This window comes from Dermacentor albipictus, chromosome 1 (assembly GCF_038994185.2).
Source record: "Dermacentor albipictus isolate Rhodes 1998 colony chromosome 1, USDA_Dalb.pri_finalv2, whole genome shotgun sequence".
NCBI lineage: Eukaryota > Metazoa > Arthropoda > Arachnida > Ixodida > Ixodidae > Dermacentor > Dermacentor albipictus.
Genome location: NC_091821.1, coordinates 341,692,376 through 341,708,238, shown reverse-complemented (window position 1 = coordinate 341,708,238; position 15,863 = coordinate 341,692,376). Strand labels below are relative to the sequence as shown.

Genomic DNA, 15,863 nt, shown 5'->3' with positions numbered 1-15,863 from the left:
CGGCAAGCGCCGGCGGCAGAAGCGCGCTACATGCCCCGGTGTACCGCAGGCATAGCATATTGGGCGGTTGTCAGGAGTACGCCAAGGATTTGTGCCTTGCTGCTGTGCGCTGAAGAAGGGAGCGACCTGCTGGCGAGGCGAGGGCGGATGAGAGAACACCGGCTGGAGAGGCGCTGAAGGCGGAGGAGAGAATCCCGGCAGACGAGGCGCCCGTGCAGCGGCTTCAGCATACGTCAGAGGCGCGGCCACGGGAGCCGGCTGACACGGAGGTGGAAGAGCTTCGGTCACTTGCTCTTGAATTACCTGTCGGATCGCTGGAGCCAAATATTGAGAAGGCTTCTCCGTGGTCGGCAAAATCGAGAGCTGTCGCGCGACCTCCTCGCGCACAAATTCTTTTATTTGCGTCAGCAAAGTTGCGTGGTTGTCGCCAATAACCAATGCTGCTAACGAATCTTCCGTAGGCGGTGGGCGCCGAGCTAAGATGCGTTGTTTCCGTAGCTCGTCAAAACTTTGGCACAAGTTGATAACTTCGGCCACCGTACGCGGATCCTTCGCTAGCAACATTTGAAATGCGTCCTCATCAATGCCTTTCATAATGTGTTTTATCTTGTCCTGTTCCGCCATTGACGGATTCACGCGCTTACACAGGTCAATGACATCTTCGATGTAACTTGTGAACGTTTCACCGTGATGTTGCGCGCGCCCCCGTAAGCGTTGTTCTGCGCGAAGCTTGCGCACAGCGGGGCGCCCGAACACTTCTGTGAAACTTGTCTTGAATCTGCTCCACGTTGTGAAATCGTGTTCGTGGTTTCGGAACCAGAGGTTCGCGACGCCGGTTAAGTAAAACAGCACATTGTGCAACTTTGTGACGTCGTCCCACTTGTTATGCTGGCTCACCCTTTCGTAAGATGACAACCAATCCTCCACGTCATGATCATCGGTGCCGCTAAAGATGGCAGGATCACGCTGGCGCAATGCACCGGAAACGATGACCGTCGGAGGCTGGGGTGCATCTTCCTGGGTGGTTTCGTCAGGCATGGTCGCAGCAGTCGGTAGCGTCCTGCTTCGGAGTTCCAGTTTTTGAGGTTACCCCGCACCTCCACCAAATGAAGTGGGGTTTATGTAGCTCGTTCGAGGGATCGCAAGTAGCTCTAGATACGAGTCCTAGCGCTTCGCACCAACAACCCGCGCTCGTGTCTCGCGCCGCAGCGGCGGCAGTCCGCACAGTGCCACATGCATATTACCCACTACAACTACAGTGCCACATGCATATTACCCGCTACAATATATATATATATATATATATATATATATATATATATATATATATATATATATATATATATGTGTGTGTGTGTGTGTGTGTGTGTGTGTGTGTGTGTGTGTGTGTGTGTGTGTGTGTGGTGCAGCCTTGTGCAGCGCACTTACGTTTCAAATATGTTCGTCGGTTTTGGAAAGGATACAAAAATTGGGAAAAGCTATCAACAGTTCAGTTTATCGTTCGCTCTACTAGGCTTTCATAATTAAAGATATCTCCCTCGCGACACACAAACAGACAGAAATGTAAGGATTTTTTTTTACTTAATAATGAATCACGTTGGGCAATCGCAAACCACGGATGTGTTCCGTAAGTCAATGAAGAAGAAGAAGAAGAAGCACGCGCTACCTATCCCCCTGAAGGGGTTGCGCCATCTATTTTAGAACGTCCGTTGCTCGCGCTCACCTGCGCTTCTAACCGTCGCTTTGCTAGGCGGTCGTCGCTTCTTACCATCCTGTGGTTGCACTGCAAAGCTAAGCCTTGGAAGATAATCTGGCCAGTACGAGTGCAGCTTTCCACCATGTTCAGAGGGCGGCTCCAATCACTGCTCCGTGAGTCTGCGTCAATTCATACCACGTTAACGGGAAGTGTGCAACGGTAGCCAGTTTAGGTACTGAGATACCCAATAGGAACATATGGCGGGGTAAACGTTATTCACTAGCCGCTGTCTCTCCGGTTTTCACGCGAAGCACTCTTCTGGGCTTGCTGTCAACATTTGTCAGTTTAAGGACACTATCGACGAACATGTCAATTGTTATCAAGCAGGCAATCAAGCAGATAGATAGATAGATAGATAGATAGATAGATAGATAGATAGATAGATAGATAGATAGATAGATAGATAGATAGATAGATAGATAGATAGATAGATAGATAGATAGATAGATAGATAGATAGATAGATAGATAGATAGATAGATAGATAGATAGATAGATAGATAGATAGATAGATAGATAGATAGATAGATAGATAGATAGATAGATAGATAGATAGATAGATAGATAGATAGATAGATAGATAGATAGATAGATAGATAGATAGATAGATAGATAGATAGATAGATAGATAGATAGATAGATAGATAGATAGATAGATAGATAGATAGATAGATAGATAGATAGATAGATAGATAGATAGATAGATAGATAGATAGATAGATAGATAGATAGATAGATAGATCTGTTAGCGTTCTTGAATCATCCAGTCACCCCTTATCCTTGACACGTTTTCCAAAGCCAAGTAGTACTCGGCAAAAAGTTGCGAGACATTAAAATTGCGCGCCTTTCTCAATATAGACCTTCGTTTGCTCAACTTTCAAAGGAGGAATATCTTGGCGGCTACGGCCGTTAAAAAAAGATTAATATGGTTGCGAGCAATTTTACAAATCGTCCTGTTGGCAACACTGGTAGGGAAAAGGAGGATTTTCATCTAAAGAGAAAAATTTATTTTCTGTTTTTGTTTATCTGCTATATATCCAAAGCCAAGTACGCCTCAGCGAAACGTTCTGAGGCTTCTAAATCACGAAAGTTTGTCAGCCTGCATCATGGTTTACCCCGCTTCCAAAGGAGTGTCATATCTCGGCTGAGACGGCAATAAACAAAACATAAAATGGCTCCGAGTAGCTCATGACGTGTTTTCACAGCTTCTGCCCACATTTGTCGATACAGTTTCTTGGTTTTAAAACGTTATTTCTCACCGATCTTTTTTTTTTTGTAAGCTCCTTGAATAGCGTGAAATGGAAGTATTAAAGGCAGTTACTCATTTCCTTGCCACCCGCATATCAGCGTCTTATGCCCAGTCTCCACCATGTATTCACGAACGCAATTTACAGCGCCTAGTCCCGCCACGGTAACGCGCGTTCCACACAAGGCGCCACTAGACGCTACCAGTGACCTCTGGAACGCTCGGTCGCTTTCGGCGCGCATTGTGCATAAATTTCCGAGCGTCTTGGTGCGCAAATGGCAACAGGTGCCTCGACGCTCGCTCGTGCCCAGCTACAACTATAATGCTTAAACTATGCTTAAAGTGGAAGGAACCTTGCTTTTACAATGCGCTTCAGCTCGTGAAATAGACGTTCAGGTTATCTGGAGGAAAGCGGCTGCGACTGCAGCATGCCCCCCCTCCACTGACCGCTCGTGCAAAAACCATCGCCTCCGAGATCATGTCGCACATCGTGTTGCGCAATACGGGAGACTGTGAAAAGCGGTGCTTGCGGAAGATAAGCTGAGTGCTACAAAGCTGAAAAGCACTGGATAAAATCTTAACGCTTGTGCATTGCTGCCTGACATATTGGGTCTACCATGACCACACAAAGCAATAGTTCGCAGCCGCTTCTGGATGCCTTGTCAACTTTTGTCACTATACGTGTCATGGGATCGCATTGCGTGTAGGAGCCGAAATCTTATCGGTGTGGTTTGTTCCGTGACTAGTGTGCAACGGAGCATATACAAGGTGTCCCAACTATCCATGCATCAAGATCTAAATACATGCAAATGCCACGCAGCTGGACAGAACCAAGGTAATGTTCTTTGCCGTCGGCTTGGAGATACTCGCAATATGTTTTACCTTCTGCCTAATTAGATGATTAGTCTTAACGAATTGATCAACTTTTCAAATACTATAGTTAGATTAAATGTGTCGATGAAAAATTTCTAGAGCAACATGAGCAACTCCCGATACAGTTTTCTGTTGCTCAATACGTGCTACATTTTGATTGTGAAAAAAGCCCGCGAATACACGCATAGAGCCTCGAGCTGCCAGTCGCACGCCAATTCGCGTGTGTTCGCGAATTTCTTTCACGCTCGGAAAAATACTTTTAGTAGCACGCATTGAGCAACAGAAAGCTGTATCGGGAGTTTTTCATGTTGCTCTAGCATTTTGTCATCGACACGTCTAATTATTATACTTGAGAAGTTTATCAATGCGTTAAGGCTAATTATCTAATTAGGCGGAAGGAAAAAAAAGTGCTCTTATCTCCAAGCGACGGCAACAACATTACCTCGGTTCTGTCCACCTATGTGGCATCTGCATACTTTAAATCTTGGTGCATGATAGTCGGGATCAGCCTGTAGAGGGGCCATATTTCTTAAGCATGCGGGATATACTGAATTCTGGAAGCAGGCTTTTTCACGCCGTTAGCTATGTTGTCCACGCAAGATGGCCGACTTGCCGCTCACAGCACCCTTAGCCGTAGTGCGTAAGTTTGGCGCAGCCATGGCGTACTGAGAAACAGAAGGTGGCAAGAATAGCGGCACCTGCTCGTGCGGCTGTATTTCCACTTCTAGGGCGACGACCGCCGTAAAGTGTGGGTCGAATTGGCAAACAAAAGTATGGCGAAGCGCACTTCAATTTCGCATAACCCTTACTGTTTCTAAACTGCGTCTTTGGACTACGCCATTCTGCACACTCTCCGTAGCTGCGACTGGCTATTAGGCTTGAACGAATGATAAAATGGCTGTGGCTTAGCTAAGGTTAAGCCCAGGAGGCGAAGCGTACTAGCCTCTATTTTAACGCGACAGCGTTAAGGAGCTCGTGTCGCAGAAAAGCCGGTGTCGTCGGCGTCGGCTCAGGCGTGCGTCGCTTGCTCAGGCGCACATTTCGTTGTCGCGCCGAACGCTGCGTTGCTCGACGCTCACCGCGTCCGATGCGGGGCGCGTAGTCGCTGCGCCGTAGCCGGTTGTCTTACACCCCTTGGCGGGTTGACGGGAACGCTGTCGCGTTCCACTCTTGAAGGCGAAGCTTAAGCGTCCGCTTTGCAGCTGTTATGACGTCATATGGTAGCTACGCGGCCGTGCGCGGCGCAGCAAGGAAGAGCGTGGTTGTTCGGCTAGTATGCTTCGCATAAAAAAGAAATGAACGTAAGCGAAAGACAAGAGTCCTTATAAAATGCCTCGGTGGTCGCGCTCATGCAGGCAGCCCGAGCACCCCGGCGTGCGCGTACAAGCAGGAAGACAGGAGCGTCGTCTTCTCCCTCCGCTCCAAGAAGGTCGCACTGCTAGCACTCACGGCCTTCGGCGTGGTGGCCGCGCTCTCTTTCGTGCCCGAGCTGCACTTCACGGTCACGCATGCCGACGACGAAGACAAACACTTCGCCATATTCACCAAGTACGTAGGTTGCGACTGTTGACGGTCTTCTGTGAGTGCGCTTCACGAGGGCTAGCAGCCCGTCATACAAAGTTTCACCGGCTGCGCAAACATCCGCTGTTTCATCCGCAGGCTCAGCAAGTGGCTCACCTAAATTTAAGTACTTGAACGATACCTGGAATGCTCGTCATTATTTGTTTCGATTGGCGTCTGTCTCTTACGCGCTGTAAGAATAATGACGGTACTGCGAAATTTGTTTGCAAGAGTACCAGCTTCTTTCATATTTCACTGTAGCATGAATAGCTCTCGCACTCCCCGACGGACTACGATTCTGTGGCTGTACCCTACAGATTAAAGGTAGTTCACAAGGGTGGTACGAGAGGCGATACCCCTAGAGAATAGCTGACAAATATGGTCATGAAGGTAGGCCAAATTTGAGACAAGCATCACTCTAAGGAAAGTTAATTGCGCCCTCTGTGGCCCACCTTGTCTGCAAACAATAATTTTCTTGTCATCTATCTTCAGCGCATTTCGGTTCTTTAACGCTGCGCGCTTGGTACTTCCAGATCACGATCGACATGCGCGTTAACAACGCACATTAACAACACACGTTAACAACACACTCTTGACAGGAAAGTTGCGTCTGCAGAGTTTTCAAGATTAGAAACTCAAGCAAGAGAGATGATTATTGTTTGGGGACAAGGCACACCCTAAAGTGTGCAAACTTTTTTTTTAGACTGATGTTCATGCTGCAAAATGAGTTGGTACTGCAGTTAAAGCTCGACCGACCTAACGAAAAACAATTTTACGAAGTTGCCGATCTAACGAAGAAATTTACATTCCCCGGCAAGTACTCATAAGTTTGAATGTTGTCTTCAACTCGACTTAACGAAACTATCTTACATTAGAACCGATTTAATGAAGCTTTTCTAGGAATAACTGAGTAAATGAACATGTGATTTTCTTTTTCTTATTGTGACGCAGACGAGTTTTTCCTCGAACGCTGTCGCGGTAAAACATCTAGGCACCTATATAGTCACAGCCCTAACTTTGTTTTGACGAGGCTGCACTCCGCGTCCATGCACACAACAACGGACTCGGCAGTCGCTAGCGTTCTCGCCGACTTTTTACGCTCGCGGGCGTTGGTTAGCGGCAAATACAAGGCCTCGATCGGTACCTTTTAGGTGTCGCTACATTACAGTTTTAGACTTGGAAGGACCGAAAAATCCCTGAATCGAGTTTCCGAAGTTCCCGATTTACCTAAATAATTCGAGCGTGCTTACCACTAGGGTAAATCGAGTTTCAACTGCACTCCCTTTCTTCGTGCAGTATTGCTAGTCTTTAGTGAAGGCTTTGTTTCTTTGCTTATTGCCCTGAATATACCTTCTTATAGAAGTGAATGCCGGATTAGAGAGAAAACCGAGTTTAAATTATGTTTCTCTCCTGGATGTGTTGAACGAGAAGAAAAGGAAACGAGGGGCCCGATTTTGGTTAGTCACAACCAATAGAAGCCAACAACTAATAAAGTCAAGGAAAGCGTATAGTTAAAGAAAGTGCAACCTTCGTACGCAGCGCATAACGTTATCCGTCGTCATCGCGTTTTTCCGATTGTCAGACGCTATGTCCAGTATACCTATGTAGCTTGGTGCAGTGCAAAAGGGAAAACGAAAAGAGAAGAGGCCGAGACGCGCACAATTGCTCAAGCGACGAATACAAGCGCCGTCCTATCCTTGTTTCCCCACTTGCGCTGCACGCAGGTACGCGTTCACACTAACTAGCCAAGTCGCACTGCTTGATATATTTGCTTGACAGAGCTGGCAACGCAACAGATAAGCTTCAATGCTATCTTTTTAAGAGCTCGTATTGGGCCACCGGGCGATGTATCAATGCCAGATGTCATTCAAAAATCATTTATAGCATGTCTTTATCGAAGCTGGTTACGAACGAACAACAAATCGGCCGAACGTGCAACCGTCAAAAATGCATCGCCGTCCTCTTAGCCTAACAACAATTAGGCCACAACGGCCGTCGTACTTTGTTGAACACCTGCCTATATGAATCTGAATAAATGATCACAGATTTCAGGAAACTGGAACGGCAGAATGAGCATCCTTGAGGCGATAACTACACACAAGAGTGTCATTTTAGGCAGAAATTATTGCGCACGGGTACTTAATTATGCAAAGTGGATTCCTCTTTTTGGAATGTCTAACGTGTCAAATTCTAAGGCACTCTCTTCCAATGCAGGAGCTGCATGGTCCCTGACTACGACCCTTGGCATCCGTCAGTGATGCCGTACGTCAGCACAACGCGTCCCATCAGCTGTTCGAAAGACCCGCCATACAGCTACACTGATGTAAGATCACCCGTTTGTCCTTCGCTATAGAGCTTTGTTTATAGCGCTGATATTTGGTCTACGCCCTTTCTAGCGAGCGCATTACTTTTATGTGCTAAACAAGTTAAATTATGGGGTTTTACATGCCAAAACCCTTTTCTGATGATGAGGCACGCCGTAGTGGGGGATTCCGGGAATTTGGTATTTAGTGTTCACTTAAATCTAAGTGCGCGGATATTTTCGCATTACGCGGAAATGCGGTTACCGCAGATTTTTATATGCTCTCAGGCCACATGCGCAAGTCTGTACCTTTGATTTTGTTCAAGCTTTCTTTTTTTCGGTGGAGGTAATCCACATAAATGTCAAATTTCATACACTCGCTAGCTGATAAGCTTTGGCATGAAAGTGTGTCGCAGTTTCAGCGTTATTACTGTTTTGCAGTTATGACCGGCAGCGTAGCGAAATAGCCACTTGATGGAATTACTTGTAATCAATTTTGTAAGTTCTGTGGATGCAGTTCTATAGTAAGTTTAACATTGGAGTAGTAACATTGTTTTCGCAGTGCACGCATCTACTGCTAATGCAAAAAAAAAAAATTGTGCAAACTATGCTGCTATTAGTGAGACCGAGAAACTTCAGTGGTCAATCGTCCAGCAAGTTTACTTTGTAACTAGAGTCTAAGAGTGTCCTTATTTTTCAGTTTTTATTCTTTTTAGTGAAAACAAATGTGGTTACCATATACCATTGTTTAGTCGTGAGACATCAGGTTTGGGATTGCGTAACCCAGGGTTAACTACTTCCGCCAAGTAGAAGATCACACCGTTGAGTTCTGTAACGTCGTCCCAGTTCTCAAAGGCCCTCGACTCAATCTATACGTTAAAAAGCCTATCAGTCCTCAACGTCCTGGTCATCAGTGCGGCTGAACGCTGCTTGGCGGCGCTACCGTGACGCGTAGTCACAATGAATGGCCTGAAACTGATAGCTGCTACATCGTCGAATGCTTCGTCAGGTATCGCTTTGAAGACGAAAGGGTACGGGCCCCTCAAGTTTCACTTGTGACGAATTACGCAGCATTTCGACCACATTGCGAGGAGATGCATTGATCCGAGTGACAAAACTAGCGAGGCGAACGATCGCACTTGGAGCACTAGCAGTGCAAGGCGGCTCCTCGTGTCTAAGCAGCATACCCGTATGTAGCAGAGCAGCAGTGGCGTAGCCACAAATTTCGTTCGGGGGGAGGGCTCACGTTCCAGCTCGGCCTCCTCCGTATAGAATTAGTCGAAGCATTAAATACATAAATAATAAGTGCATTGACATTGCCAAAGGTGCTGCAAACGAATTCTTGAACGCTACGCAATGTCAAGACAAGTAAAATATATATTTTTTCATAAAAGAATATGCTAGTATGTTTCAAAGTTGTGCCCGAAATAATTGATACCAATGCTTCCATGGTTTCTCTCTATTCAATAAGTAAAGAAAACATTACACGAACTTCAGAACTATATCAGTTTGAAACTAGCAAAGCAGTGCATGCCGCTCATATGAAAAATGTAAAGGCGAGAAATGAACAAGTTGAGGACAAATATTTTAATGAAACTTTGTAATTCAAGACCCTTGTTTACATTTTTGTAGATATGCAACGGCCAGAGAAAAATCTTAATGACGCTGTCCTTTGTTCAAATGTATTGTCACCAATGCTGTCAACGGTCATGTATTGCAATTGCACCGATGTTCTAGTCGCAACAGAGAGCACATATAACAAGCCGTTCTGCAATATATACGAGGGTGAGTCACATGAAAGTGAGCCAATGCGAATATATGATAAACGGGATATCTTATTTGAAAGTAGTCTCCATGAGCATTTAGACATTTGTCCCACTGACTAACGAGTCGTGTGATTCCCGTCTCATAAAACTCATTGGGTTTCTGCTTCAAAAATTCGGTAATTGACCCTTTCACGTCATCATCCGACACGAATCTGGTTCCCTTGAGCTGTTCCTTCAATTACCCCAAAATGTGGAAGTCGCAAGGCGACAGGTCTGGACTGCATGGCGGATGTTGCAGCGTTTCCCACTTGAATTTTGCCAGTTTTGTATCAACTATACATCACCACTATGACTCCATTTTAAACGTTCCCGTGCGAACTCTATGACGTCACACACGTTCTCCGCTTCCTGGTACGTAGTCGCATAGTCAGATAGACATTGGCACCTGTAATGTCATGGCTGCCATGATGTGTTTTTGGTTGTTACAGTCGTTTCTGACAGGAAAAACCATGGTCTTAGAGAAAATCTGTAGAGGGAATCGTCACTGGGGTGATATTAGGACACCACTTATTCCTTCCGTCCTTCGAAGGACGCAAAAGCATTGCCTAAAAGATTCGTTAATTCCTCTTACTCGGAGGGAGCTGCTTGGCCTGTTCAATTATCCGACAATGACAGTCCCGAATTGCCCGAAACATTGATTTCCGCCAACGAGCGTTGCATATTATGCATCTCGGGCAGTCATGGGAAGCCCAGGGTGTCAAGTCGAGGAGGCCCATCGAACATGTGGTGGCTATGACATATTTTCAGCTCCTGAATTTGCTTCCGGAGCTTGCAAGACACATAAGCGTGGCCTTGAAGATCTGACGCTTCGAGGGGGCCGTCGTGGGCAGTGTGATTCGGCCACTATATACCGATACCAATTACCACCTCCAAAAGGAGCCATGAAGTAGCGAAGTCCCTGAACACGATTTTCGGTCGCCAGGAGCTTCTAAAAGTAGCCTATATGGTGAGAAATCGCCGAATCTGTTAACCCTGCCCGCAGTGAGGATGGCGAGTGACCATGCATTGTTTCTTTTTCTCGTCTGCTAGCCAGAACGCGTCGAAAACATTGCCCGGCGGAAATCCACTCAGCCAGGGAAAAACGAACGCGCATCGAAGTGCGCCGCGAGATGGTAGGGGCAACACGAAGAAAACGCATGCGCTCTGGCGGGCTCCGGCAGCCCGCGGGTAACGAGAACAAAAAAAAAATTGAAGAAACTCAAGTGTCCTCACGAATAAAAGTCAAAGTAGAAAAATACATAAGGATTTAGTTAACTTTGCCGGCTTTAGTGTCTTAGCATGGTTGCTTGGGCAGAGGCAAAAGAAAAAGTTCATATTATTTTCTGTGACATGACGGCAAAAACAAACCACCACAACGCTTTGTCACATCGCACCTTGCTGCCTGCTTTGTCAACTTGTCTAATAGTGTGTTGATTTGGCTTGTCTCGTCATATGGTCCGATGTACTACTTTAGAAAAGTCAATGCACCTTTGGCGTCAAAGGTTTATAACAATATTAAGCCCACAAAGTTCCGGAATTGAAAATCTAAAGCACGACATTGGAAATGTCAATGCACCTTTCGTATCAAAAGTTAATGAGACCTTTATACCCATGAAGTGTCAGAATTAATACCCATGCGCTCCGTAGATTCCGTGGCCTCCAAGATATGCCGCGACGAGCCCGCTCACCATCAAAACTTCCTTGGAAGCTTCGTGCTCGGATTGGGGCTCCTTGCGTTATGTGACTCCCGGTACATGGGCGTTGGCGCGAAATCCAGCCCGATTTCGTAATGTTCTTGCCGAAATGTCTTTTCGTGCGTGAAAAGGACATTCTAAACAAAATCCAGAATGATTTCCGGCGTCGGGGGTTGTTTTGATCGGTGGTGCATGACAGCAAGAAAAAATTTCGGGGAGGGGCTGAAGCCCCATAAGCCTACCCCCCCCCCCCCCCCTTCTGGCTACGCCCCTGCAGAGCAGGAACTCCACGTCCGTCTTATATCACGTGTCTCCCAGCGTAGCGCAGAGCAAGCGGTATACGCGCACCATCGGTTTATATCCATGCATATAGCGACCTCACTGTCTCTGGTTTTCGCAGAGGACCAGGATTTTCATCGACACATCGGCCATGACAATGACGGCAAACAAGACAAAAGCGAAGCCACCAATAACATGCTGCTATCGCATCGTGGATCGGCCGTCCACGGTTTACAACGACAGCATCACCACGTGAGTCCCTTCTTACCGAAGCTCACGCGCCTCATGCCGATGCTATGTATATAGCAATACTTTCAGCTGGTGAGCCGGGACATATATGAAATGTGTTAGAAATGATAGCGTTTTATGTCGCCTTTGGCCTTGCCATGTCTTAACAGGATGCAGTGGGATTGATAGTTGGGTTAGTTGGCATTTTTATCTTTGATAAACTACAGTGCGGTGACGATAAAACCTAGAGAGGACACAAATGCGCTCACTCGCAACCCATAAATCAATTGCGAGTTGGAGCATGCGTGCATCCTCTTCCTGCTTCTTTTTCATCGCCGCAGCGCTCTTTTTTCCAATGATGGTATGTGAAGGTATATGGGGCATACGGTGGGCCATCATGGTGCTCACTGAGGAGTAAGCTTCTGATATATCTGCCGCTAGTATAGATCATGATAGTGGGTGCAAGCACTGCGATGTGAATCCGAAGGACAAATGGCCAATTAAGGTCCGATGAGCAGATAAAATTGCAAATCAAGTGAACGGCTGGATCTATGATGAAATCGGTGTGTTGAAAAAAGTCGCAGTTTCGCCCGAAAGGCGACGCATCGATTTCGATAGCAAACTAGTAGACAGCTGTACGATACGAAGTAAGGAAAGTAGTTTTATCGGCCGCGTAAACTTAGTAACACTCGCTTACTAACTGTAAATTAACGAGCATGGTGACAGCGCGCACAGATAAACGTGGACACCCCACACTCGATGACCGCAGACACCGCTGTAAGAACGCTGGCGTGAGGAAGTGCGGCAGCAGCAGCGTGCGAAGTGACCTTCGTACTGCCTGTCGCTTCAACGCAAATTGAGCGGCGAGCACACAGCACGCACAAAGGTGTATGAGCCATCTGCAGAGCGCTTTCAAGATAAGAGCGCTCGCGACCGCGCAAAGTGCCCACTTGCTGCCGGAGTAGCACGTCGCCCCCGACTCCCTCCCACGCTGCCTCCTCGCTTTCCTTCCTTGCGCGCTGTTACGACTTTGCACCGCTGCACCACGATTACGACTTTGTGGTCCCGTAGCGCTCGTCACCCGTTTCGTGACAGAGCGTTGGTAGCGAAGACTCCGAGCCAGGCGTCGATGAGAATAACAAAAGGGACTTTATACATTATATACAGGTCATTGTACAGGACAAGATCGGATCGGCACTGGGGCCGAGAGCTCACACAAACGCGACTGTTCCCGCACGGCGACGTCCGGCGAAAACGCGTGACACATCTCACCCCAGTCGGGAGCGACACTGTCTCCCGGTGGGTCGGCGGATCCGGTTTTTCAGGCGGCGCGTCGCCGCTTTTATAATCCCCGAGGAACCATTGTCACTCAAACGGCCCAATACAAAGTCAGCACTCGGCGGTCGTCCGAGAGGTCCAACCAGCGACCGCGCTGGCCACCCGGTTCAAAGTTCGCGCGCGCGGTGACCTCCATGCAAAAGGAGGTGCGGCGCCGGGCTGTCTGGCACTCGCTGACACGTCTGAACATGCTGCTCGCCGAGGCTTCCCCCGCAGGACACCGCTGCCTGACGGCTCAGCATCTTGACTTTTCAAGGGAGAATTTGGGCGCTCGCAGGATAGATTCCGCATCTTGCAGATTCGGAATCCGGGCTTGTGGTAATGGCACAACAGCGCGCAAGACTGAGCCGCGATCGTCCGTTCCTCTTGCGTGCGGTAGCGAAATCGGAGTTGCTGCCTACGAGAAATGCCGCCCCCCCCCCCCCCCATCGCTTCATCCCACTACCCCACGGCCTTTCACCCTCTCAGCTTTCCACCTTTGCGCTTTGCACCAGATTGAACCGCGATCGTCAGCTCCCCTCGTACGCTTTCACTCGCACACGCAGCACACAGCGCGCGGCGACGGTGCTATCGCCCTTGGACTTTATACGGAACATCATGGCGACATCATGGCGACATCATGGCCCTGGAGTATCCAAATAGTTACTAAGTAAATAAAAGGATTAACTACAAGATTTGTTAAAGCATCGCACAACTCCAATTAAAAGTAACACAAAGGAAGCCAGTGTGGGTTTCCTTTGTATCGTCGTGGTACTCGAGAGGATGACAGTTTCTTTTTCCTTTCGGGGCACTCGCTCCAGCTTGCATGGCAAAACTAAAATTTCGTATAGTAGAATACGTGATACCAAAATCTCACGACCAGCGATGGTTCTCTCGGAGATAACAGGAGCCAGTCTCGAAGGCCATGCTTATATGCACTGCAAGCGCCAAAAATCGATTGTAGGAGACGGAATACCTTCATGGGTGGTCAAATTTCAACACCTTTCATTGGCTTTTTCCGCAGGTATAAGGGTCCTTGCGTGCCCGTGACAAATGGTACGACCATCCACGTCGAGTTCATCCGGCTGACATGCCTGGACGCTGAGGGGGCGCTCGTCTACGCCAACTACCATGCGTTCGTGATCCGCAAGCCCCGCGTCGAGAAGCGCTGCGCCCGAAGCCTGCGCCGCCGGGCGCGAGATGGAACCAACGACAGCGACTTCGTTTCACCGGTGCCGAAGCGCGGCAAATTCGCCTACAGCGTGCTCCTGCTGGGCGCTGACTCGCTCTCGCGCAACAACATGAAGCGCTCGCACAGCCAAACGGTCAGGTGAGCCGGCTGTTTATTTCTCTATACGTATTGAATTCGCCTCGTTTGTCGAACAAGGTTCAACGCAAAGCTTTGACAGCGACTCTGTGTGACCCACATCGCTTCAAATTGTGAGCGTACAGCTGCGTCATCAGCCAGCAGACTGGCAACATATGCCATGTGGCATTCCTCTTTCTTCTTGGCCAGTGTGCGGCCCTATGAAAGAGAAGCAGATACGTGAAGCAAATATAAACCGTCAATTGCGTCATTTAGAGAGACGATGAAGACTGCGGGTAGCAGCCATGCGAGTGCAACAACGCGTTTTTCGACCTCGGGGTTGCCAGTCGATTATTCTTTATCCCCCCCCCCCCACAGGGAACATCGACCAAGACGAAGAAATTACCTAAAATTGAAACACACACACACACATGCACACACACAGGCACGCACACACACAGGCACGCACGCACGCACGCACGCACGCACGCACCATAGGCCCCATAATGTAAAAATATTCCAATATGTTTTTATTCCAATCTCCTGACGTCAAATTTGCGTAACCGCCGACGCAAGCATCAGGCGGTCACCCGCAGGGTTGTCTCAACAGACCAATCAAATGCTTTCCTCGTTCACAGGAGGTCACTTTTGCTTGCTTGAAAAACGAATAACAATGCCTACACTGAGCGGCTTGCCTTATCTAATTGGCTCACAAGAGGCGAGGGGCGCGCTCAAGTGGAGAAGGATTCGATGGGGCCGAGCCACTGCACTGAATATCGATAATCGGATGAAGAGGTTAATGCCGGCGTCTGCGATTGGTCCGCTTTCCCTTACACAGCTTGGGGTGGCTCGTCGACAATCGCGGCGGCATGCAACGGAAGCTTAAGGATGATGCTAAAATGGACCCTCAGCAAAGAAGAGTTTGCAGAACGAGGACGTAAACGTGCCAAAAGTGCTCGAAAACGTTACAAGGCCACGCAGAAAGTTTTATTACACGCAAATAAACCCATGCTCTCCGGCTCGTGCGAGTAGCCAGTGCCTGAGCGATCGGCGGCAGCCATCTTTTATTGCTTTCGGAACGGGGCAGCCTGCGCTATTCAGAAGAACATTCAGTTTTGTTCGGCATATTAATGCGTCTTTAACGCGTACACGTCACTTTGACGTGGTGAGTTCTTGCGGTTTTGTGGTGTTGCGTGACAGGCAGGTGAAAGTGGGTGCAGGCCGAAAACTTTTGACCAATAGCCGATGGCTAATGGCAAAAAGGCGTCGAATCAGAAATAACTAGTTTTGTTTTGTTAGGTCAAATTATGCATAATCAGTGTGTACACGTCAAATCAGATGGGGAGCTATCGCGGTTTTCCTGACGTCGGGTGACAGACAGGTGAAGTGGGGGTGGTCCAAAAAAGTTTTTGACCAATCGCGGTGGGCTGATTGCAGAATTGGAATATAAAAGTTTGGAATAGTTTTACGTTAGAGCGCCCCATGTTACTAATAATTT

General features: G+C 47.9%; 1 protein-coding gene and 1 long non-coding RNA gene across 2 annotated transcripts in view; one reads left to right on the top strand and one right to left on the bottom strand.

Moving 5' to 3' along the window:
- LOC135906837 (uncharacterized) overlaps positions 1–15,863 on the bottom strand; it is a 145,102-nt gene that overhangs the window by 39,574 nt on the left and 89,665 nt on the right. The window lies entirely within an intron of this gene.
- LOC135907443 (uncharacterized) overlaps positions 1,675–15,863 on the top strand; it is a 29,517-nt gene continuing 15,328 nt past the window's right edge. Inside the window, exons 1-5 of the mRNA XM_065439166.1 lie at positions 1,675–1,869; positions 5,230–5,422; positions 7,649–7,757; positions 11,636–11,766; positions 14,084–14,389. Coding sequence (XP_065295238.1) covers positions 1,839–1,869; positions 5,230–5,422; positions 7,649–7,757; positions 11,636–11,766; positions 14,084–14,389 — 770 coding nt within the window. The 5' untranslated portion in view covers positions 1,675–1,838. The remainder of the gene's footprint in view (positions 1,870–5,229; positions 5,423–7,648; positions 7,758–11,635; positions 11,767–14,083; positions 14,390–15,863) is intronic.